Genomic DNA, 25,085 nt, shown 5'->3' on the forward strand with positions numbered 1-25,085 from the left:
GTATGTTGCCTCTTATTGTTTCTGCAAACGATCATTCTCCAATATGCAGCCCAAATAGTTAGTTTTGCAAATAACTGAATTGTTGATGAATGGAGAATCATAAAAATCTCATTTAAATCAATAAAATCTGATATAAATCAATAAAATCCAATTTAAATCAATAAAATCCGATTTAAATCAAAAAAATCAACAAAAATGATTTTTTTGAAAAAAATCATGATTTTTATCAACCCTGCTAAATGGTAAACGCTGCTGATAAGTAAACACTTTTCCATTTGGCATTGTTAATGTAGCTCTGAACGCAACCAGTGGTGCGCCAAACAGTGTTGTCGGAAACACAAGTTGTGCGCTCTTTGCATATTTAGGCCTCCCACCAAAATGGGCCCTGGGTCTCTCACATCCTAAAACCTGCCCCGGCAGTCTATTTTATTTGGATCCACTTCTCTACTGGTTTAACATGACCACTCTTCCCCTCAATTCAGACTTTTCTTTCTTTTACTTCCATCATTCAGAATTAGGTATATGAGTGCTTTCCAAAAATATTTTTCACCAAAATTACATATGTTGAAGGAAGCCCTCACCTATTTAAACCATAATTTGCATTGAAGTAGTAAATTAATTCCATTTGATAAAAATGCTGTTCGTTATTATTATCCATAAAAGAAATATAAGTGACTTTTTGTATTTATGCACTTTTTATTTTACAAGTGAGAGTATGACTCAAGCAACTTTAATCACAAAACTCTTCACAATGGCAAATTTTGTGAGCAAATAATGTTCAAAAAGCAATTGCTGATGTATATTGTGGTCTTTTCTGCAAGATGTTTGAGGAAGCTTGTCGTTGCTGGTAAGCAGCAATCAATTTCTTAAATTTTCTGAAAAATTTACTATTGACTAAAATTCTTTCTTACGTACTTGCAAAAAAAACTTGCACAAAAAAATTGATAAATTGGTAAATCCAGCTTTGAGGATGATGGAATTTTTAAGAATGATACATAGTAGTATAGTGTTCAGTATCGTTCTTATTACGTAGCAGCTTTGGGTATTTAGGGTACATGTACAACTAAGGTTGCTCACACTAAATTATGAATTCAGCATGCATAGAGCAGTGAGTGCATATATCGCTAGTAATATCAAAGGAAAAGGGTTTTAGACTTACTTTCCTTTCCTTCCTTTACTGCTACAACGTATTTAGATCGGTCCTTCAGGCCTTGGATGAGCTCATTCAGGAGTGATACAATTGTGTCAGCATATGGTGAGTGGAAGATCTGATCCTCTTGATGGGCAGTGGTAATTGTCAACATTGGAAGTAATGCATTCTGTTTACCAGTCTTCGGCTCTCTGGTAGAAATTTTAAGCAAAGTGAATTTGGACAGGTTTTGTGGCACTATTCTTTAAATGTATTTTTTTAAATGGCTCATGAATAATGTACTGAGTTTATATTCATTTTAATAAAGATGAAGGTTGTAGGAACAACTGTTATGCACAGTAGACTTTTTTCAAGGTTCGATCGGTCATTAATTAAAACCATGGTGAAAATTAATGTTTAATAAAAATGTTTCTTTCACAACATTTAGCTACACCATCCATCTACTTTTTTTTACATTATCACCATTCTAACTTAGACATTTGCAGTAGTATGATAACAATTTTCCAATCAGAGAAGATGGCCAGCTGTGCTGTCTGGCAACTCTATAACTGGTCTGCAGCTCGTTGTCTGAGCCAATATATGTTAAGATTTCTAAGAAATAATATGTAACTTCTATGTACTGCATAAAATGTACTGTAATAATATGTACTGTAAATAATATCCTTCCTCGACCACCTGCAAAACAAACATATCTACATCCCGTATCAAAGTTCCTGTACCACTGCCGCACATTGCTGTAATTCATAAAAATTTCACCATACATATAGTAATACTCTTTTGTTGATGAATTTCAGTAGCATTGCACACCTAAGCACGAAGTAATCAAACTAAGCATACACTTGGCAGGAGACACTGTCGTTGTGGGCATGCTTATAGCTCATTACACACTCAGAACTAACAATTGCAATATGACCCAGTCCAATGACATACTAATGATACTGCGTGGTACATCTGCACAGAGCATAATTGGATTGCCACAGTCGTTTTAATTTTAAGATCAATCAAACCTTGAAAAAAAATAACCCCTGTAGTTTTCCAGTGATAATTAAAATATATATTCACTTTAACTTTTGCTACCAACCTTTTGAATGTAACAGATATTATTTCTGGGAAAGAGAGCTCCAATAACACTTGTTCTTGGTCATCAACAACATAAAATCCAGTCCAGTTGATTGCAATGATGACTTCATTCTTGGAGGCACGGTCTGAAAAATAAATTTAAACAAATTTCAATAATCAAAACCAACTAAGGTTAAGTAAATGGTACTTATTAATACCAGACCGACCAAAAAGGCCGTTTTACACGGGGCACGGAATTGCGCAGGTTAGAGCTGCATTAATTTCTAAAATGGCGTGGAATTGCGCGAATGCATGAATGAAATTAGAACAGGGACTATTTAGCCGACTCGCATCCACGCATTCTTGCATGTGTTCTAGCAATTCACCGCTTTACACGACGCAATTTTGATTGCGCCTTCGCACGTACGTCAGATTGCGCAATTCCGTGTACCGTGTAAAACAGCCTAAAGAGATGCTGATAATTTAAAAATTTTTCTCTTTCTTTTGTATTTTCATTTGAAAAAAATAAAATTCAGCAGGTAATTTCTTACTAGAAGTCCACAATGCTTCATAGAATCTGGAAAACAGTAGTGGCCACTTCAGTCTAGCATAGGACACCACGTCTTCTTTCACACGCAGAGGAGGTACTTTTTCTTGGACGTAATAACTCTGTTAGGACATAAAAAAGGGCTATAATTGAGTAAACTTGGTATTATTAAATAAAAATAAGAAAATCATACAATACATATTTGATGCTTGTCTATATCTGTATCAGTCTATACAGTGAGTCCTCGTTCTACGCCACCCCGTTTAACGTCATTTCGCGATAACATCACGAAAATTTTGAGACCGTCCTTCGTTTATCGCACTTACGCTTCGCGATAACGTCAAGTATTTTAAATTTCGCGCGAAAAAAAAGGTGAAGCGGCGGGCGTTGCATGTTGTTCGTTTTGTGGGCGGTAATATAGTCAGTCTATACAAAGTGTGAAACGGTGTCACGGTGTTGTTTATTGATAATTGCGATGACAGTTTTAGCAAAAATTTCTGCAAAATGAATTCTTGCATAGGTGCGCAAGGTTTTACTTGACATAATGGTTTTCAGGAACCTAAAAAGTGATTTCAAGGCATTTTTCCGTGTAGATCTCGGAGTTTTTGTCGTCACTTTTTTCACCGAGTTCCCAATAATTTTGGTTCCTGTAACTGTGACGATGTTTCAGCGATGATGATGCCCAGGCGACGCTCGCCCGGGCGGCCACCATAGCGAAGCCGAAAAGCAAATGCTGGAAGACGCAAAAATGGAGAAGGATTTACGTCACTGCTGCTATTGTCGTCGATGAAGACAGGAACTCGTATTTATGCGATAGTTTGGCATTCCCATCGTAAAAAATGCCCCAGATATGATACGCTAACATTTTTTTCGCATAGGAATTGTGAGGTCTAGGAGCCGATATTCACTTTTTACATTGTTTCTTATGGGATATTATGCTTCGATTAACGTCATTTCGTTTATCATCACATTTTTCAGGAACGGTAAGTGACGTTAAACGAGGACTCACTGTATAATGAACGGTCCAAGCCTTAGTAACCTTAGTATCGACAACTTGTCCAAGCCAGGTCTATGACTCCACTGCTCTTTGGGGGTGACTGCCACCGTGTTATAGTACTCAAACACGAATTGTAAATCTCAAAATTATCTTGTAGCTTGGGAATTAATTTATTTTCCACATCTAATTTCTTCAATCAATATCCTTGGTCATCAATGACTAATTCATGCTGTATAAATCTACAGCGAGATACCAGAGTGCCTCGTTATACCAGGATCCCAATGGACAAATATTAAGTTCATGCAAACATAGTGATGAGAAATTGAAACAACATAATCAAGTAACACCAGCTGATAACTGTTTGTTGAAACCACTTCAGCTTTAAGCACAGGACAATTATTTAGTGATACTGTGAGAGCTATTTCCTTACCTTTTTGTACGAAAATGTGGTCAACTCTGCCCACCATTCTAGGGTCTTGTTTCCACTTCCAACCAAATAAAAATCTGGGATATAGCTAGGAAGTAAGCCTTTCAAGAGTTCAGGAATTAAATTAGTACCATGTTCCACATAATACTGTTGGGCAGCAATCATAGCTGTATCGTCCTCCTTATAAAAACAAATTAGGGTTATATTACTTATTCCGTCAAATTCAAATAAGCAGCTTTATATCTAATTTTATCCTGCATATTCTGATTTTGTGATTGAATATCAAATAGCAAATAAAGACATTCAATTAATTCCATGTAAAAGTAATTATCACTTTTGATGATAGAGACATACTCTTTGAAAATTAATTTTTAGAATTACAATGTTTTATCGATTATACTACATTCTTGTACGTTTCATATGTATTTTCAACAATAATGAGCAACTCATTTAAAATTAAGGTTTGAAAGAAATTGAGTTCTTGATTAAAATAATATTAATGAAATGAAAACAACACCAATAATGAATAAAAAAAGGCATTGCAGTTCAAAGTTTGACAAGAATACATATTAATAAAGAAAAATTATTGCAATAATTTTTAGAGTATTCAAGAAAAAGCTTGATAAGAGAGTAATACAAGTACTAATTTATTTGAATAATTGAACACTGAAGTGTCCCATTCAAGAAAAAACAAAACATCACACACAAAGTATGCTCCAAAACTTCTGGCAGTGAATTTCTACAACTGGCCACAAATGCTAGTACTGCATAGCTCCTGGCATAAAAAAATGGTGTTTGGCCTTGGCTAAGTAATGCCACTGTCTACAGTCACTGGTGAACAGTGGTTGAGTGAAGATTGAGCTAGCACTATATAAATCACCATACCCTCATTGAAAAAATGAGAATTTGTAGCATGTGTAATTACACGCTTAAATGTAGAATTAGGTTCTTTTAAGCAGCATTAAGAGAGAAGTGCCACAAAACAAAAATTACAGGAGGCACAGGAGATTCTGGGAGGGTCAGGAGACCAAGGATTGTGACGACTGCTAGGGAAACCTGTTGGCTTATGCTTGAGAGGCCCCTGTTGAGGCCTCCCGGCTAGCCTCCAAGGTACAGGAAAATAACAACGTACAGTTCAACCTCGATATAACGACACCCCACGGTGCACTACTAAACACTCGCTATAGCGAATTGTCGCTTTACCGGAGGTGGAGCAAATAATAGCCAATATACCTGTTGTGAACAGATATATTTTTTAACACGCTTATTATAGGGTTAATTGACGGGGCTTCGGCTATCTCTCGTTATAGCGGGGGAGTCGCTATAGCCCGTACTCGCTTTAACGAGGTTCTACTGTAAAATGCTCTAAACAGATTTCAAGTGTATGTTTAATAAATGAATGAATTTTTTTATTTTCGATTGCTTCCCCTCATGGGACCAAATATGTAAAACCTCCTTTGTCTGCAATTTTGATCCCTTGTCCAGTCAAAAAATATGTTATTTAATTTTTGTAGTTACAGCAGACTCCGAATTATCCGGCTGTGGTATATCTGTGTTGCGGATTATCCGTGCATGATTTTCACTCTCGCTCAATATATTCCGCAATCTTTATAAAAAAATAAATCTGACGCAAAATTCCAGAATTACTGCATTTGAATGCTAGGATACACCAGGCTTATTATTTCCATTCCCAGTGAGAAATGGGTGGTGGAATCCACGTGGAGATGCAACGTGGATACCACGTGTTTTTGGTCGTGGAATCAACGTGGAACCCACGTGGAAATTCAGCAGTAGGTGCTGTCCTAAAACCATAAAAACCTCAACCACTCTATATCTAAACCTTCTATATATGTGTCTACGATTTTTCATGTGCTCTCATGGCTTCCTTTCCACGAATTATATAAAAATAGAATGTGCGATACATATTCACATAACTAGCATGGTTTCAGGATGATAAATGACGAAATGTCACCAGAGAGTTAAGTTCCACAATTTAGAAATTCTGTTTAACATTTTATGCTAATCACCACAAATCCACTTGAAATCAACGTGGATTCCACGTGGGTCCAACCACTCAATATCCACCACCACCATATATCCACGAGTCAACGTGGATTCCACGTGGGTTCCACGTGGATTCCACCACCCATTTCTCACTGGGTTAGAATCCCCATCGTAAAACGGAAGCAATCACGCGCTAGCTACATTCACTTCTTGTTCCTGTTTTCTAAGCCTCTCAGTGTGCGCTCGCGCTCCGCTCACGTTCCGCAGCAGTTGCAACCCGGGCAACTTGTGCGAGACGCGACTACGTGGCGTGGTGCCTAAAAGTGCTGTTTCCGACGTAGCGCAGTGGTTTTTGAAGCATTCACGTAAACCATTTTTCTGTACACGTGATCACGCAGCCGCAGATGCGTGGTTTTCGAAACCAGTTCTTACATGGACACATAATAATACGAGTAAAACCTAGTTATCACAGCTTAAAAGATCGCCGACTGGCAAAGAAAGCTCTCAATAGGTCCGGGAAGCACTCTAAAATAACATAATAAGTGCATAAATAATACCATATTGTTTGTTTTATGTAGATTATAAACATTACAAGAGTGAAATTGAAAGTTTGGGTTATCCGTGTTTTCTGATAATTCGTGCCGTCTCTCCCCATCATTAACCCAGATAATCACAAGTGTGCTGTATCTTCTATTGTTGAAAAAAATTCTACATCTACATTTAAAAAATCCAAGAGGCAAAAGTATCAGACCGGAAGTCCACTGGGAATGCAGAAATCCCCAAAAACTGTGGAATAGGCAGCAGTAGATTTAAGTTACATTCTCACAAAACTTACACTCAATAAATTCATACCTTTCCACACCGATATTCTCCATGCTTGACTCCACGTATTACTTGCTGGTATATCAATTCAGTAGCCACCTTATCCAACGTTGGGTCATGCCATGGTGCAAAAATTTCCTTGCGGAAGAAAAGTCTCCATGGTGCATTACGTTCTTGGGCTCCTTGTTCTTTGGCATATTGCTCACACTGTGATATTGCATCCATTACGTGCTCACTACCACTGCCGATTGAAGATATCTGTAAAATCAATATGTATATGTTAATGTGTATACACATTCTTTCATCCTTTGCCATATGTGTTCCCACAGCCCCCATTTTTACTCAATAATTGGCGATAAAAAAGGGAAATTCAGTTATTTTTTTCTTCATTGATGAATTTCATAGTCATATCAATACCTGCGATTAAGTGAACATTATTACAATCGGTCCATATCCCCTTTATGCATCTAGAATTTTTTGGCCTGTATTCATCTGTTAGTTCCCGCCCACCCTATTGTTTGATTTGCTTTAAATATGTAACAATCAAAAACCAAAATAAGTATTAATACAATCCATGAAATAATGGGGGTATTAAGTCATCTTAACCAAACCTCCAAAGCTTCTAAAAACCTGCTCGTTATTTCACAATGTTGGATCCATATGGCACATAAAATTAAATGATGATTAACTTAACCCTTAACCTGATGCCATCGTTTATAAGCGATCGCCTTAGCAGACTGATCCCATCGTCTATTGACGATTCTTATTTATTGATATATTTTGAAATTATTTTTCTCATAATAGTAACACATGTCCTAAAGTTCATCATTTGAAGTAAAATCAGCAGAAAATTAGTCAATTAAATATTTTTGAAACATTTTTTCCTTAAGTAAAAAGTTATAATTAATACAATTATGCAAAAATAAATAAAAAATTATAATCATTTTTTTGCGCCTGTGGGGAGCTCTATTTCAGCTTATTTGCGCAGTTAAAGGGTTAAAGTTGCAAACAAATCTGCTATTCTTTCTAACATGCAGTATAGGAGTACCTATATGCATTTCACTGTCAAGCACTTGTCTTGTGGTTTGATAAATACTTTACCTTTTGATCCAGAGTGATGAACAAAGAAAATCCAAATTTGTCATGCAGCCCAATGTCTTTGCAAAGTTGTGAGCAAACCTCATTAGCAGTGGATGCAGAGTCAGTGCGTACAGTTTTGGTACACCCATCCATGAAAGTTACAGCGAGCAAAATAGGCTTCTTGGATTTTGTAGCCTAGAAAAGGGCAAATTCAAGTTTAACATATCATATCGCTCAAATTTAAATCTTTATTTTGTGTGTACTTGAGGACGAAATTAGTCGCAGAGTTGTAATTACACATTTTTTTCTCAAATTCTATGAACAATCAAAGATAAAATTTTCACCAATTACATGGCTGCTATGCTGAACAGAGGGGTCATAATCTCGGTGGATCATAATTCCACGCCTCATTATAGCTAGATTTGATATTCTGAGGAGAGCCAGGCAGTCCCGGATTTAGCACTAGGCAGGGAAAGCAGCCGCTTAGGGTAATTGGTTTCAAAGGGGGCCTTGCAGGCTCAAGATAAAAAATTAAAATTGAATTTGAACTAATAAGAAATGTTAACGTGAATTTTCAAATGTCGTAAAACACAACTTGGATTGGTGAGGAGGAAGGACAAATTACAAAGCATAATAGGTATTGGCTTATATAGAGGATAGCCAGTGCAGTGCCATAATAAAAAAAGAAGATTTGAGCACTACTCCAGTGAAAATGCCATAAAATGTCTTCAGTCAGAGTAGCTATACCCTCACCGAATAGAATGCAAATTTTCTGTCGAAACTTGTAAAGAAAGCAATAAAAGAATTTTAGCCACTAACCTGAAGCTCCAGATAGCTAGGAGGCTGGGAACGGGTTCCATTATGAAAGGTTCGGATGAGTCTGTTGTGACAATATGGAGCATATCCTGGAGGTCCATCTTGAATGAATGCACGCAGATAGTTGACAAATCCTTCAGAGGGAGCAAAGCATCCAACACATAGAGACAATAGAATCCATCCCCTAGCATGTGATGGCTTTGATGGGTTGTTTGTGAGCTGTTTGCAAATTTGGCAATAAATTTCATCCCTGGAAATGAAAGAACAAGATGTAAATAGAACCTCTTTAGCACATATGCAAGGGGGTGAATATTTTGATGATAAATTTGAAGTCTAATCAATAACTGAAGAGGAGAAGATGAATCACATTTTCAGGGACACAAAAGTCAAAGCTTTGCTTGAAAGCTTGGGTGCATTCTAATGACTGACAAGTTCATAAACATGCACAATTTTATTTCAGGCCTCATTACTTTTCTAAGAATAGAATCTTTCAAAATATTGCTTTCGAAAAGGATGTCATAAGCTGTCAACATTTGAATATTGGTTTGATGTGGCTCTCCATTCAATAGGGTGGTTTCCTATTATTTTTTTATTGCCTTAATCGAAAGATTATTACTCCTGGAGTACGTATTTCGCGCTTTTAGATTTTTAAATGACAACATCTATTTTTCGCGATTAAATGAAAAGTGAAAATTTTCAAGCGCGCGAAAACGCGACGCTTAAGTATGAATGTCGGGAAATATCTCCGTACGTCGTATTTCTGGTTCCCCCTCCCGCCCGGTGAGATGACCTTGAGGCGAGGCTTAGCTCTGATACGTCGCAGGATGCTAGCGGATAGCTGAGTACCTTGCTGAACGGTAGCGCTTGGCTTAAAAAAGGTTTATTAATACCTTATCAAACGAAGAAAACTTTCCGACATTAGCCAGTTTTAATAGGTGATTATTAAGACATGTTTCCCTGAGCTCTGTGCCTCATGCTTGCATTGGTAACCTCAGACGATGCATAACTCCTATCCTCTCGTGTAGAAACTAGGTCCCTGTGACGTCATGCGGAGTGGAATCGCATGGGCGCCAATCTGGCCTTTTTCAAATGAGGATAAAATTTGACCCTTGCCATTCGTCTAAACCGGTATTTCAAAAACCAAATAATTTGTGTATTATGAATACACTAATGGTGGGTAACGAATCGCAATCAATGCCTTTCGTTTTCTTTGATGAAAGAAACTACCCTATTCTCCTATCCGATAACTTTTAAACACACAATTTAATTTTTTTCACTAGTGGGTCACCCCTAAGCCCATCTTCTAGCCACTGCCTGGAGGTGGCACTGCCTTTGGTAGCCTTCCGCCAATAAGAGCAAGTAGAGAGAAATATAAGGAACATGGGATAGCCACTGTTCGGGCCCACTGCAGCTAGAGACTACACTAGAGGCCCTTTATTTTTAGGCCGTTCCTGCATAGTGCTTCAAGAATATGGCCTACTCCCATCACCAGGACTCAGAGCTATTTTGTCTGGTGGAAGATAATCCTCATTTCAGTATTTTCATTGGTGTTGTCTGCCATTGAACATAACATACCCAGCATTGCACTGATTCCCATCAATTCATTCTTGCTCACAATTTTGGCTGACTCATATGCATTGATGATTTTCAATAACTCATTGCAGTTAATAGCTGATGAATTTCGACATCACTATCAATGTTTTTTATCTTAGTTAAAAAAAGAGCTTTTAGCAATTATAAAAAATACGATTGTGCAATCTCACCCATTTTGAGATTAATTGTTTCAGACAATTGTAATTACACATTTTCGTCCAACCTTAATTAATGAACATCCTTAAAAATCCAGAGTATTAAATGAAATGCCAAAAAGGCTAGATACCCAAGAAAAACTGTTTTCATGGTAACTACAAAGTACATTAAAAAAATTGTTTGCGTTGCCATAGCTCAGTAACTAAGGAGTTGCGACCCAAAGTTTATGGGGAAAAAATGCTAAAAGTTGACTCCCCTACCACCTCCTGTAGTATTGCAGATTCCTCTTGAAACACCCTGTACATACATATATTATGTGATCACACGGTTTTTCCCCAGTATATTCTGTTGCCAGACTGAACAGCCATCCTGCCTGTGTGGGCAGTCCAGATTCTGTATCAATGAACATTTAAGATTGTCTTACCTGAGCTGCTCCCTCAGGATTCCATGCCCAATGATGAAATGCAATTTTTCGAGATTAGACGTTGGCCGGGACTGGAGCCAATTCTGGTAACTATCAGCAGCATACTCATCGTTGAGAAGACCTCTTCGAACATCCTCTCCCAATTTGTTCTTCCTCTTGAGAGTGAGGGAAACGAGCTTCTTTCTTTCTTTGATTCTTGCCGCTTTCTCAGCATCATTTAACTCTCCATTTTGCTATAATGAAATTTGTAATAGGCAAAGTTAAAGACCAAAATCATAGCTGCATGGGACGCAAAGATCTTCAGTGGAAGCTCATTTCAACAAGTGCTCAGAATACCTGGGAAATTGCTCCCTATATCAAGCGCTCAATGTATTAATTTCAAGTGACGGATGAAGCTCCCCAAATCCCATATTTTCCTAACCTGACTCTAATTATGTAAGGGTGCTATTTTGATGTTTGACAGATGAATAAAACTGTGTTTGCCTTAACTAGTGTATTTGCGTGCATAATAAAATTAAATCTAATAATAACACCCTTAGTAAATCCAAATAAATATAGTCTAATAAAATATCTCAAAGCAATTAACAGTGTTCACTTCCAAAAAACAAGCATCCGTGGTTGGGGGTCGCACTGTGTGTAGTCATGTGATCACAGATCTGGGACTGTATGAGATTGGTAAGAAGCATCCAATCACGGTGCGACAACAGAAACAATATTCAAGCCACTGCACCAAACAATCACATTGCACAACTTCGCATGAGAGTCATAACAGGATGCAGTTCTGTGAGTATGCGCTCCAGTAATGCTGCGCTATTCTCATACGCTGGATGATGGAAAGGAAAGAGGAACTGATTGACCACAAATTGACTGAATCCCAGGGTATTTATTACATCAAGAGTTTCTGGGAGAGATTGTTTGGGCATGGAACGTGACTGAAGTTGTCATTATGGTCAAATTAAGAGAAAAATAGCGTGAAATTCCTTTCAGATTAGGGATATGAGAGTACTCAAAAATTCGAGTTGAGTAGAGTAGTGGGTACTCGACTTGAGTGCTTCGAGTAGCATTACAAATGTCGAGTCGAGTCGTTTCGGTAACAGAGCTGAGAGGCCAGTAAGTTCAGAAGGCAAGTGTGTAGCTATAGACAATATTCTGTAGGCAGTAATACTGTTACATGGAGACTTCAAAACCTGCTGCCTGAGTATGTTGAACAATTAGTTTTCCTGCATGAGGACTTGAAAGGATAAAATATTACATGATTCATTTATGTACATGATATTTATTACAATTGTACAAATGCCTACAATGATCCTCCAAGCTGTTTGGATACATATATAAATTGAATTGGTGACATATTACCAGAGGTTAATTCAAGTTAATTGAGCCTATGGACCTGTTTAAGACACATTAATGCTCATTCATCTCCTAATTCTGTCACAATCACCATCAACGTTACTCACTACCTTTTCCTTTTTACATCCAGAATAGAAAATTCACAAAAGGGATTGGAAGAATGAGGGTATTTTGGAGCATGCATTGTTGTATTGCCTCGTCCAGAAATAACCATACTCGACTCTACTCAATACTCGCGAGTAGTTTTCAACTGGACTCGAGATCAAAAAGTGCGATTCGCACATCCCTATTTCAGATTCTTTATAATGATATCTCTACATGACATGAATCAATAATACACAACTAATGAAAAAAACACTCAAAGCATCAAAGGAACTTTAACTTATGCACTTTAACACCAATGCGTTAAAAAATACAGCTATTGAAATCATACTCATGTTTTATCATATATTGTATCAAAGAACAGCTAACAAGTTGGAGGGTGAAGTCTAAAGATAGGGAAAATATGTAGGTCTAAGTCCAGTTATAGCTGGGCTCCAGAGCAAGTGAAGAGGAGAGCAATTAGCTGCTAGTATAGAGAGTTCTACATAAAAGGCAAAGGAAGTGCTTGTGTTCTTTGTAAAGGAAAAAATTCCCCTTCATGATAATCTGAATGAAATGAGTTGAAGGAACTTACGATGTCATCTATTCCATTTACGTCAGCCAGAAGATCACGATTGTGCTGTCCCCATGCACGTCCAAGAGTAGCGGAGACACGGTTCATGACCGAAGTACTATCTCTCTCTGTGGTTGTGGTGTAGCGTGGTTCAGCCATATCACCCATGAAGCGTAGTATTGTAATCCAAAGAGCTTGGGCTGCCTGTTCATTGAAAATAATTTGTCATCACTTTCATGGTAGGACCAACAGCAACTGTCATTCAGTTCTCAATAGTATCCAATTCTATTGCTTCAATAATACAAATGACATTTATCCACCTCATGTAAGCAGTAAAAATGATCTGTTGGATTGAGATTAGATACTGAATAGCAGGTATGAAAACTACTAGGTGCAGCAACAATTCATGCCAAATAATTAAGGAAAGCCTATGTAATTTAAGCCTATAGAGGTCCATTGTTCCCTTTAGAAGTAAATAAGAAGTGTTACCACCAAAAGAGAAAGAATTTGATGGTGGGAATTGAAAAATTACCTAAAACTCCAGCTGATTACCATTATAGATACATGAAAATTTTTACAAGAAGGGCAAATACTTTTACTGAGACTATTCTAGATTTGTTCATACAAAGGTATTGCAAAAGGCGAAAGAAAATTCTAAGCCAGAAAGTATAAAATATTCCGCTTTCCTTGATTACAATATTCAATACGTGAGATAATGATAGGTTACTCAATCACTTCAATCATTTTAATTGACAAATTTTGATCAAAATAATTAGATTGTTCTCAAAAAAATTACATATTTATCTATTGGATAAAGTCCCCCCTTTTATTTCCTAAAATGCGTGTGGTAAAAAAAAGGAGGGACTATATTCAAACATATTTTATAAAATTTTCCAGAAAATGAAGTCTCAAAATGAGGGTGGGACTAAAATCAGAGAAATGTGGTGTATTAGGTAATTATATTTCTATAGACAAATACATAAGCCTCTAATACTTCAACAGGCTTCCAAAATATTACTCCACAGGTTTTGAATATTGTATTTCCTCGTAAAGGGGAGAAAAAAAATAAAAAGCCCATCAAAGAATTACTTACCAGTTGATCTCCTGGATTAGGGAGTTGTAGAAGAGGATGCTTCAGAGGCCTGCGCGAGTACATGTGGTTAACATTTCCATTAAAGTAAGTAGATGCAAACTTCTGAAAATTGAACTGAGTCAAATTCTCAGGAGTAGCTTTGGTGTCATCAGGAGGTAGATCTGGAATGTCGATGAAATCTTGCTGATTTGGACTACCCATTCCCAGGTCCTATTTAAAATTCAAACAATAATCTTAATGAAAATAGATCACAAATTTACAATTTGTTGGAGTGTATAAGGAGGATAGATGTGATGGGGGAAATATTTTAGGCAAATGAGGATGTGGATAACTAGACCAGATTTCACGAATAAAGTTAATGATGGGACATTGAAAAAGGAGATAGATTGTGAGATTAGATGCCAGAGGGGGTTGAGATATGCATTTGTGATTAGTCTAAGTTAAAATTATATGTTAACCAGCAGATATCCTTTCATTATCATGCAGACAGTCCACAGGTGATTTGTATTCTGACAGATCCTAGTAAGCAAAAATTTTACGTTAATGGAATTCTACTCCAAAATGAAGTCTGTGATATGTACATTTTTATCAATTCAGACGAATGCAGGGTAAATTATCAGCAAAATTTAATTCTGCTCATTGGGTAATTCATGAATTGTGTATACTCTTTATTGCACATTAAGAGGGAAAACTGTTGGAAAGTTAACTAATTTAATTAAATTAAATTTAATTAAATTTAATTAATTAATTAAATTTAATTAAAGAGTTTAATTAAAGCTCATGCGTATTAAAAAATCAATGGAGTCTCTTCATGTTGCTCCTAAGTTTAGATTCACCTAAGTCAAGCTTTGGGGACTGCCGGTAAAAAAATAAAATAGTACAAAATAGTAGACAAAAATTCAGAGAAGCTGTGACTAAGTGATAAGTGTTGGCCGTAAGAACCTGCAGTTTTATCCATGGGAGAAAATGATACCATTCAGTACCACATGGGTAATACCAGGATGACACAAATTTTCACCATTCACATTGAATAGGTCAATAATGGTTATGAAGAGCTGATGGGTGATATATAATATACAAAAATATATTTTCACAAATAATAAACACAGTAAATCTATTCTTGAATCTGACCTTGAAAACAGACGGTCCTGTATCAGTACGAACTTGCTGTCCAACACCACCTTCACCTTCAATGGGAGTGGTGCTTGAACCAGCAGATGTGGGAATGAGGAAATTGAATACATCATCGACTAGTCGACTTTCATCCATGGGCCCACTTGGCTTCCACTGTTTTCCTCTCGACTTCACTAAATCTTTACGGTCTTTCTTCCAAGCCTCTTCTGCCTCCTCTTCCCATGTATTTTCAAATCCTATCATTTGCTCCTGAAACATATTAAATTATTATTAATATCTTCATTAGGGGTTAGTATAATCCACTGTTTCCACAATTCTGAATCAAACATTAAGATTGAATCTTGAATATTGGGATGCGAATGAAAAATTTCATCAAATCCATGCAGAAAAATTTCATTGAAATACACACTTTAAAAAACTCATACATTAATGTTGCAGGTCTAGCATTACTCCCACAACTGCTAGGGAGAACAAATTATCATAATTCTCAATTCCCAAGAGACTGAAGAATCTTAACATTTGAGAAAATATAAATGGGAGAAAATACTGCAGAACATGGAAGTCAGTCAAGTTGAAGGGCTCGACTACATGGGCGTTGGTACTGGAGTTGATACTGCTTATTTTTTTTTACCAAAATTAACACTTTATTCTGCCTCATTGTACTCACGAAATGTATAATGATTGAACATGTCATCTCTTTCACAATTGAAGGGTGTATATTTGTGATATGCCATTTACCCAATCTGAAGTTGTGCACTGAAAACTGAACCGACTTCTCACTAAAAACAAAATAAAAAAGGATAACTGAATACAACCATGGCTAACAGGTATCATGCCATCACTCACATAGTGATTCATAGGTGAGGGTAGAGCTTACTTCTGAGTAAGCCACAGGTGTGTGAACATTCGGGATATGGGTGCCAATTCCTTTCCCTGGGCTACATAGCACTTTGAAGATTTTTGTTTGGGGGTGTCCAAAGGCTTAACCCCCAATTCGAACCAGAGACTCTTGCGTCAGAAGACCAGCTCTTGACTCAGTTGACTTCCATGCTCCCCAACAATGCTTCACACTCTCATGTAACGTTAACACTCAATGGCTAACTCATAATTACCTTGTATTTCTGTTCAGCAATTTCTTGAACTTTTTTCTTCCCCTCCTTTTTCAACTGTGCTATCTGCTGTCTCCTCATAGCTAAAATTTCATTATGCTTCTTTCTTCGCCACTGTAAATATATAAAAGTCCTTTAGAGTCAACACATGACTGTGACTTCAAGATGAAATACAAGACTATGTACAAGATAAAGTATGCATTAGGAATATATTAACTGTATACATATATACAAGAAAAGTGGTGACTTTTTGCATTCAAGAAGACAAACCATAAGGAAAAAATGATAACAATGACAAAAATAAGTTCACATCTTTCATTATTATGCTATTGCAAAGAATATCAAGCACAGTGGCATAAGTGGTTCAAGAAGCATAGGCCAATATGATTAAAATTTTCACTTTGAACAAGCAATTTCTACATTTTGAGGTGCAGCAATTTATTCATTGAAATTTTTCAACAAGTGCAATATCTATTCTTTTTGTTTAGGTGCATTTTTCAAAATTTAACAATGTTAAGTATTGCATATTTAGAAATTTTTTTACTATCTAAGTAATTACACACTACCAGGGGCGGATCCAGGATTATTCTCTAGGGGTTGCACAAGGGTCTGAAGGCTCTTCTCATATTTGAGATTTTAAAAAAATACAACAATAGGGTGGTTTCCTATTATTTTTTTATTGCCTAAATCGAAAGATTATTACTCCTGGAGTACGTATTTCACGCTTTTAGATTTTTAAATGATGATATCTATTTTTCGCGATTAAATGAATAGTGAAAAATTTCAAGCGCGCGAAAACGCGACGCGTAAGTAGGAATGATGGGAAAAAGTCCGTGCGACACATTTCTGGTTCCCCCTCCCACCTTGTGAGGTGACCTTGATCGAGGCTCTGAGCGCTGATAGGACGCAGGATGCTAGCGGGTAGCTGAGTACCTTGCTGGCTGGTAGCGCTTGGCTTAAAAAAGGTTTATTAATTCCTTACGAAACGAAGAAAACTTTCCGACCTTAGCCAGTTTTAATAGGTGATTATTAAGACATGTTTCCCTGAGCTCTGTGCCTCATGCATGCATTGGTAACCTCAGACGATGTATAACTCCTATCTACTCGTATAGAAACTAGGTCCCTGTGACGTCACGTGGAGAGGAATCGCATGGGCGCCAATCTGGCCTTTTTCAAATGAGGATAAAATTTGACCCTTGCCATTCGTCTAAACCGGTATTTCCAAAACCAAATAATTTGTGTATTATGAATACACTAATGGTGGGTAACGAATCGCAATCAATGCCTTTCGTTTTCTTTGATGAAGGAAACTACCCTATTACTGAAGAAAATGTTCTCTTTATTTCGATATGAAAGCTATTATTTTAAATTAAATGATTGACGCTCAATAATATACAAAACAAAACAAACCTAATGATAACCGTATTCAAATTCTTAGCAATTTTTTTAAGCGTCTGCAGTTCATGTGCCCCCTCCCCGAAATCCGCCTATGCATACTACCATAATCTTTCATAAATGATTATTCATGAAAGTAACTGTCTTATGTAAGACTGAGGTAAATAATCTACAAATGAAATGATGTACCTTGGCTTTGTAAACAATCTTTTGGGCTATAAGGCTTCTTGCAAGTGCTTGAATTTTCACCACTGCTTTCCTCTTCTGTTGAATTTCTTGGCGTACATTATGGCCTCGGCAATAAGCCTAAAAAGATTAGGATAATTAATTCACTAAATTAGGTATCAGGTGTTTAAAACTTAGTTCTCCATCTAAACTAGCACATCTCCATCTAATAAACTAGCACATTTTAACCAAAGTAAAACTGAACAATAGCTACGGAACAATAAAATATTGTCTATCACAGTGTGATTGAAACTTAATAGTAGTAATAGTAATAATTTTCATTGGTTCCTGAAGACAAGAGGTTTTACACAAGTATGGACCAAGTCATAGTGCTTATTCACAGGCAGCACTGCAGAGATACATATCAATATAGCTGCGTAGTCTTAGAGAGAAACTAGTGCTTAAGAGCAGAATCTACCATCTTAAGCCAAAGTAAAAAATATGAAATACTCTGACATAGGCACTCATGCAACTCATTATTACTACATCCTCACCTGAAGATGAACAATTTTACCCCTTAGCTTCTGAAATTTGTGCGTAAGAATGCGTGATCTGATAGATGCAGCCAATCGCAGGTATCCTTTCCTCTTTGCAAGGTACTCTTTCCTCGGTTTATGACCCCGCCAAAATTTCTGGAACACAATAGCAGCTGCACGTAGTTGTAGAAACCTATGAAATTATAGAAAACAGAAAAAATAATTATTTTGAGAAAACCTGTATACATAACACTATAAAAAAATGAGCAATCAAATAAATATGAAAAGTTAATATCAGCCTTCTTTTAAGTGATTGAATGATCTACGGCCGTTAAACAGTTGAAAGAAAATAATGGAGAGAGGAGTGACCCTTAAAACTTAAAATAGATACATAGCAAACAAAGTGGTAAAGATTCGGTCATTAACAGTCATAAGGAAAGTGGCACGCTATGCTATCAGTGATGTTGAAGAAAGAAATCCACTCAACATTTGAAGAAATAATGAATTTCATCCATAGAGTAACATAGTACATAATATCAAGCTAAAATTCCCAGGTTTTCCAGGATTTATGGACAGCTATAGCAATTTCAATTTTTTAACGCATGTATTCCACAAAATATTAATGTCTATATTGATGATTATCATTGAAGTGGAAGAAATAAATAACAACTGTGGTTGGGGGAGACAATCCTCAAAATTCAGCCATTCTGTCATAAATTAAATATAAGAAAACACAATTGTTGCCATTTACTTTTCATAAGTTGGCCACTTCATTAGGGATCTGGCCCATTTACTCATCCATGAAGAACCTATCGTTGAGTGAAGGAATCTCTCAATAAGAGCTCAACTGCAAGGAACTATAAGAGGCCAATTCACATGACGCAGGAGTAGCTGAGATGTGGAGACACACTCAGTATTAGTGACTCCATCAATTTATTCATGACTGTTGATTTTTGTTATGAATATCTCGAAAAGTAGGTTATGGATAAGAAAATGGAAAAATACAGTGGTTCATAAATATCAGAATAAATTCCCTATTTACATATTTGGTTAAAAATGCTTCATACCTTTTTCTGTACAACCAACCCCGCACATATCTTTGGATCGCTATCACAGAATGAGATAGCCTCTGTTCTCTCAATTGTTCCAGGAAGAGATCATGAGCATCTTTGAGAAACACTTTGGTATGTCCAAGTTGATAATCAGCATCTTTTGGGAGCACAGAACTAAGAATCTTTTGGCAAGCTGGACGACTGTCAGCCTGTATGAAGACAAAGGGGAATAAAAACTTAACATCACTCCAATTGTGGATAATGCTAATGAGTTAGGATGCAGTAAAACAGTTCAACAAAAAAAATCAAAGTGAGCGAATACAAAATTCAGAGCTATAAATAAAAATAAATGAATCATTTTCAAGTAAACTTGAAACATTCCTTGTTATCAAGTTAATAAAATAATTCTGTTTTATGTATGGAATTCTAATGGATATAATATGCCCACTGTAGCCTTACATTAAAATGCAATAATCCTGGTGTTTTTGCGTCCAATTTTATTTATATGAAGATCATGGAAAATATCAAAGGAGTATGAAACTCATGCATGGCTAATTTGGAACACGGATAATCAGTAGAGTCTGCTGTATATTGGTCTGCAACCAGCATTTTTGCTGGGTTACTGAAGGTGATAGTTGGTGATGTAATGATATCATGGAGGGCATTAAATAAAAAATATAATTCAAAAATACTATCAGAAAATCATTTATTTACCTTGTTTGCATGAGATATCCCTGGCACAAGCACACGATAACGATCAATAAAATCATTGAACATGTGCCTGATGGGGTATCCTGCTTGTCTTATTCGAATTGTTTCCATCATCCCAGAGTATCTCAACTGCCTACAGCATAAGGCCCTGTCAAACATCTGCAATGGATTTAACACACCAGAGGTACAGTGAAACCAGCAACAAAATATACTTAATTTTATTATAAATATTCAGAACCTTTTTGAGGATTTATCACACGCCAACACTAAAAACATATTTAGGTACATCCAAACAACGATTTCTAAATAGTCTGTGCATTCACTGACACAGGATGGCTAGCCATTAGCACAACTTGAGTGGCAGTTCATTCTCCATTAACTCCAGTGGCAGATCCAGAATATGGAAAAGGGAGGAATAGGAGGCTCTCCTTTCCTGTATATGTTTAACAATTTTACAAATCAACCTGAACAAAATTACCCTTTTATCTTGAGTAAAATGGATACACCAGGGGGAGGGGCTGGATCTGCCCCTAATTAACATGTTGACCACCACACCAGTCATGTAGCAACCGGCAACTTAAGTTCCCACCCCAATGTGTTGATCATAGTGACCTGCCACAGAGCGTCTAAATCCCAATGGATTTCTGATGCCATGGGGGACCAGGACCGATACTTTAGACATTGATCATGACTCCAATCCTTCAAAACCGAGTAGAATTAATTTTAGATTCATTTGTAAAATATTCCTGAACTAATGATATTTCATGAACTATCAATATGCCACTGATAAAAAAACCATTCATGCCATTACAGGAAATATATACCAACAACTTGCGGCAGCCAATGAGAAAAAACCTAGAGACTTAACTGCCAGCATAAAGTACAAAATGGGTTAATGACTTCAAGAAAATTATTCCAGGTCACAAAGGGATACTATTTTCCTTTAACATACTACTGTACTATGCCACAAAAATTAAAATATATTTCTATTTTTGATTCAAAGCATGTGTGAGAAGGATAATATGCCAGCCTTAATTTTTACTCAATCAGGAGGACTCTTATCCTTCAGTGACAGAAAAGAACAGAGTTGTAAAGCACCAATCAGAACACAAGCAACCCACAAACCTTTGGTTTCTTGGCCTCATTTGGTTTAATACAACGCACAAAAAATGGTTGGCAGGCATTGAGTGTTTTCATCAGCTGATCCAAGGACTTGCGAAATTGAAAGGATAATGTTGGGTTGCGTCGTTTGGAATCCAGGGTGTTTCTTCCCATGTTCAACACACCTCCCGATCCACTACCAATCCCATCTTCAGCAAACAGCAATTGAAGGAAGCGATTGTTTGAAATATGTACCAATTGCATCAAATCCAAGCTGAAGGTGTCACGATTCTTTTCCAGAAACCCTTTGAATAAGATTAAACACAAATCCGAGTTAATGCATATTTTTCTTATGGCAAGACGGAACACTCAACCTAAACCTTATAATGATCATTGTGTTCAAAATGACCCTCAATGACATCTGCACATGGTAGATTCCACAAATAAAAATAATTTGAATACTTATCACTTTTTTAAGAAGAAAAAATTGCAATCCCTATGAAAGAGGTATCTAAGTGTATGGTTAATTAACAAATATAATGTAACAACGCTTAATTCATAGCCCTACCCAGTGAGAAATGGGTGGTGGAATCCACGTGGAACCCACGTGGAGATGTAACGTGGATACCACGTGTTTTTGGTCGTGGAATCAACGTGGAACCCACGTGGAAATTTGGTGGAAAAATTAAAACAGCAGTAGGTGCTGTCCTAAAACCATTAAAACCTCAACCACTCTATATTACACCTTCTATATATGTGTCTACGATTTTTCATGTGCTCTCATGGCTGCCTTTCCACGAATTATATAAAAATAGAATGTGCGATACATTTTCACATAACTAGCGTGTTTTCAGGATGATAAATGACGCAATGTCACCAGAGAGTTAAGTTCCACAAATTAGAAATTCTGTTTAACATTTAATGCTAATCACAACAAATCCACTTAAATCAACATGGATTCCACGTGGGTCCAACCACTCAATATCCACCACCACCAAATATCCACCACTCAACGTGGATTCCACGTGGGTTCCATGTGGATTCCACCACCCATTTCTCACTGGGTAGGTACAAATACCAAAATAAATCATTATGAATTTTGATGCATGAATAATGTTGTCCAGCATCGTATTTTTCAAGTTGCTGATTTTTCATTTTTAAGTATTATTTCCAAAGTAAATGTCAAATTAAAATCAAATGGTATCAAATATTTACTCCAGGCAAAATAAAATTTTGAAAAAGATGTGAAAAAATTGAAAACTACCCTAATTGTGTACATACGACATGTTGCAAGGAGAAAGTGGCGAAAGTCAATTTCATTTTCAATCAGTTTTCCCACTTAAAATTTACATTACACCAGTTACAACATAGAAGTGACTGAGCACACCATATGATGCGTTCCATCACTGGATGATGGTCATAACTATGCCCGTAGATGAGATTTGCAATCAGTGTGATAAGGACATTTCCAAATATGTGAGAATATGCAGGGGTAGTGTTCATTATTTTTTATCATACTAACCTTTAGTATCATAGAAGACCATTCCTGCAAAATGATTTAATCCAAATGAAGATGCTGTGTCAGATTTTGGTTTCAAATAATTTTTATTTCTGTCATTGGCTTTATTCACCTTAGTTAACATTGTTTGATCAGTACCCTGAAAAAAAGGAAGCATTTGACGTACATACTACAAATCAACACAATAATAAATAAGCACACTCTTGATAGTAGAAACCAGTAGACAGATCAAATTATTTAATATGATTTTATATTTGCATCAATTTTTCACTGAAGTTATAACCTGATTATTCCTAGTTGATCTACCCTTGAATATAATATGGGAGTAAAATAAGGCAGCATTTATTGACTATTTTTGAAAACTATCTATATATTTACATAGGGAATGAATTGACTTTCAACTATTCCAGGGTTCCCACTCTAACTAAATTATAAAATTCACGGTTTTTTCCAGATTTTCACGGTCTAAATTGCGTCAAATTCACGGTCTGTTTGATAAGCCATTTTAGGAAGAAATATTGATCTCATAAAAATCACTGGCCGCACGTTATCTAAAAATATAGCAAACGCGATAAACGCCGGGAATGCAAAACGCAGCAATGAAAGTGCTCTTATGACGTCGCCTATCGTTAGCAAAATTTAGGGCCGGCTAAAGGTTGTGAGTGAGAAAATGGAGGGTGACAGGGAAGTGAAGAGGTGTCTCATTTCTCACCAGGGTTAATTATCACTTTGGTTAAAGGTCGTCCAATCATAACCTTAAGGTCTGTGTCGTCATGACACACGGACTAATATTTGCGTTTAGAATATTTTGCAGATAAATGCGAGGACAGTATCTGCGAGTGACTGACCTATTTTTATTTTGATCCGTCAATCGTATATCTAAAATCAAGTTTGAGAGGTTTTTAAGGTTTCATGACGAATTTCACGGCTATTTCCAGGTTTTTTCTCGGTAGACGAAATTCACGGCTTATTCACGGTTTTAAGGTTTTCACGGTTGAGTGGGAATCCTGTATTCATACCCTGGACCTTGGGAGCCTGCCACAGAAAACCGCTACCTGAGCAATCTTTAGCTTGGGGACTACCTTAAAGACCGAGTTTGATCCATGTGCAGTGGGACTCCATGTCCTCAATCACAGCACAAAGTTTTACACCGTGATGTAACAAATTATATACAGAAATGAAGCAGAAATCTATAGAATTAAACCACAAATATGAACCAACCTTGGGAAACTTGGATTCTTCATCAATTAGAGCCATTATGTTCAGTGGTTGTAGAGCTATCAAATCTAATATATCTTGATTATCAATGAAGGTCATGTGAGTCCAATTAATACCTTCACGTTTATATTCTTCTTGTTCCAATTTAAATATGTGATGTACAAAAAACTGCTGTAAATTCTCATTGGCATAATTTATACAAAATTGTTCAAAGCTGCAAGGAAATTATATCTCACTGTAGTTACCAAATATTCACAGTTTATCACAAATGGCAATGTTGAACACATGTCGAGAGAAAGAAATTAAAGTAAATCTGACATTTCAAGTCACAACAAGTTAATAATATAAATAGGGAAGACTTAGAATGAAACCTGTTGGTCTTGAAGTTTTCAAATCCAAAGATATCCAGGACTCCAATGGCATTTTGAGATGAGGCCTTAGGCTTATATATTGCATTGTTAATTTTGCTAACAATCAGAACAAATAAGCGCCCATATATTCCTTTGACAAAAGCATCCCTTACATCAGCCGACTGCTCCTTGGAGAGCCTTGACACCTATTGATAAATGGATGGATAAGCATGCCAATTAATAAATTTTTCAACAACAGAGAAAAAGAGAATTAACAAAATAATTTGGGTTAAAACTAGAGCTGAGCAAACACCAAATTTTTAACTCCAGTTAATTGTGAGTAGAGTTTGACTTAATCACGAAAGTTTCCAGTTGAGTTTCGGCTACAATGCCATATTTTAATGTTATTAGAAAGAAAAACATTCACTAGTCTTGTTTAATTCCAATTTAACTTCCTCATTGTCATCAATTCAACAAACGGAACAAATATAATTCCATTTTGTGTTATATTCAACAAACCTAACCAACATTTTGAAAATAAAATGGTGAGAGATTGCAGAACATATAATTATGCAGTCTTATTGTAGATTCAATGATGTAAATTAAACTTAATGATAGCACA

The 25,085-nt window shown here is 36.4% G+C and overlaps 1 protein-coding gene across 2 annotated transcripts in view; it reads right to left on the reverse strand.

Annotated features, from left to right (window-relative positions):
• Positions 1-25,085, reverse strand: part of LOC124168304 (myosin-VIIa-like) — a 107,746-nt gene that overhangs the window by 17,938 nt on the left and 64,723 nt on the right. For both annotated transcript variants that reach the window (XM_046546457.1, XM_046546458.1), the window contains 20 exons: positions 24,485-24,669; positions 24,117-24,327; positions 22,899-23,034; positions 21,401-21,681; positions 20,279-20,434; positions 19,580-19,773; positions 18,531-18,705; positions 18,001-18,117; positions 16,420-16,530; positions 15,305-15,556; positions 14,174-14,383; positions 13,102-13,284; positions 11,076-11,308; positions 8,906-9,152; positions 8,108-8,281; positions 7,037-7,264; positions 4,184-4,360; positions 2,761-2,878; positions 2,232-2,355; positions 1,160-1,341 (listed from right to left, as the gene is read on the reverse strand). In XM_046546457.1, coding sequence (XP_046402413.1) covers positions 1,160-1,341; positions 2,232-2,355; positions 2,761-2,878; positions 4,184-4,360; positions 7,037-7,264; positions 8,108-8,281; positions 8,906-9,152; positions 11,076-11,308; positions 13,102-13,284; positions 14,174-14,383; positions 15,305-15,556; positions 16,420-16,530; positions 18,001-18,117; positions 18,531-18,705; positions 19,580-19,773; positions 20,279-20,434; positions 21,401-21,681; positions 22,899-23,034; positions 24,117-24,327; positions 24,485-24,669 — 3,694 coding nt within the window. The remainder of the gene's footprint in view (positions 1-1,159; positions 1,342-2,231; positions 2,356-2,760; positions 2,879-4,183; positions 4,361-7,036; positions 7,265-8,107; positions 8,282-8,905; positions 9,153-11,075; positions 11,309-13,101; positions 13,285-14,173; positions 14,384-15,304; positions 15,557-16,419; positions 16,531-18,000; positions 18,118-18,530; positions 18,706-19,579; positions 19,774-20,278; positions 20,435-21,400; positions 21,682-22,898; positions 23,035-24,116; positions 24,328-24,484; positions 24,670-25,085) is intronic.

This window comes from Ischnura elegans, chromosome 11, assembly GCF_921293095.1.
Source record: "Ischnura elegans chromosome 11, ioIscEleg1.1, whole genome shotgun sequence".
In the NCBI taxonomy this organism is placed as follows: Eukaryota; Metazoa; Arthropoda; class Insecta; order Odonata; family Coenagrionidae; genus Ischnura; species Ischnura elegans.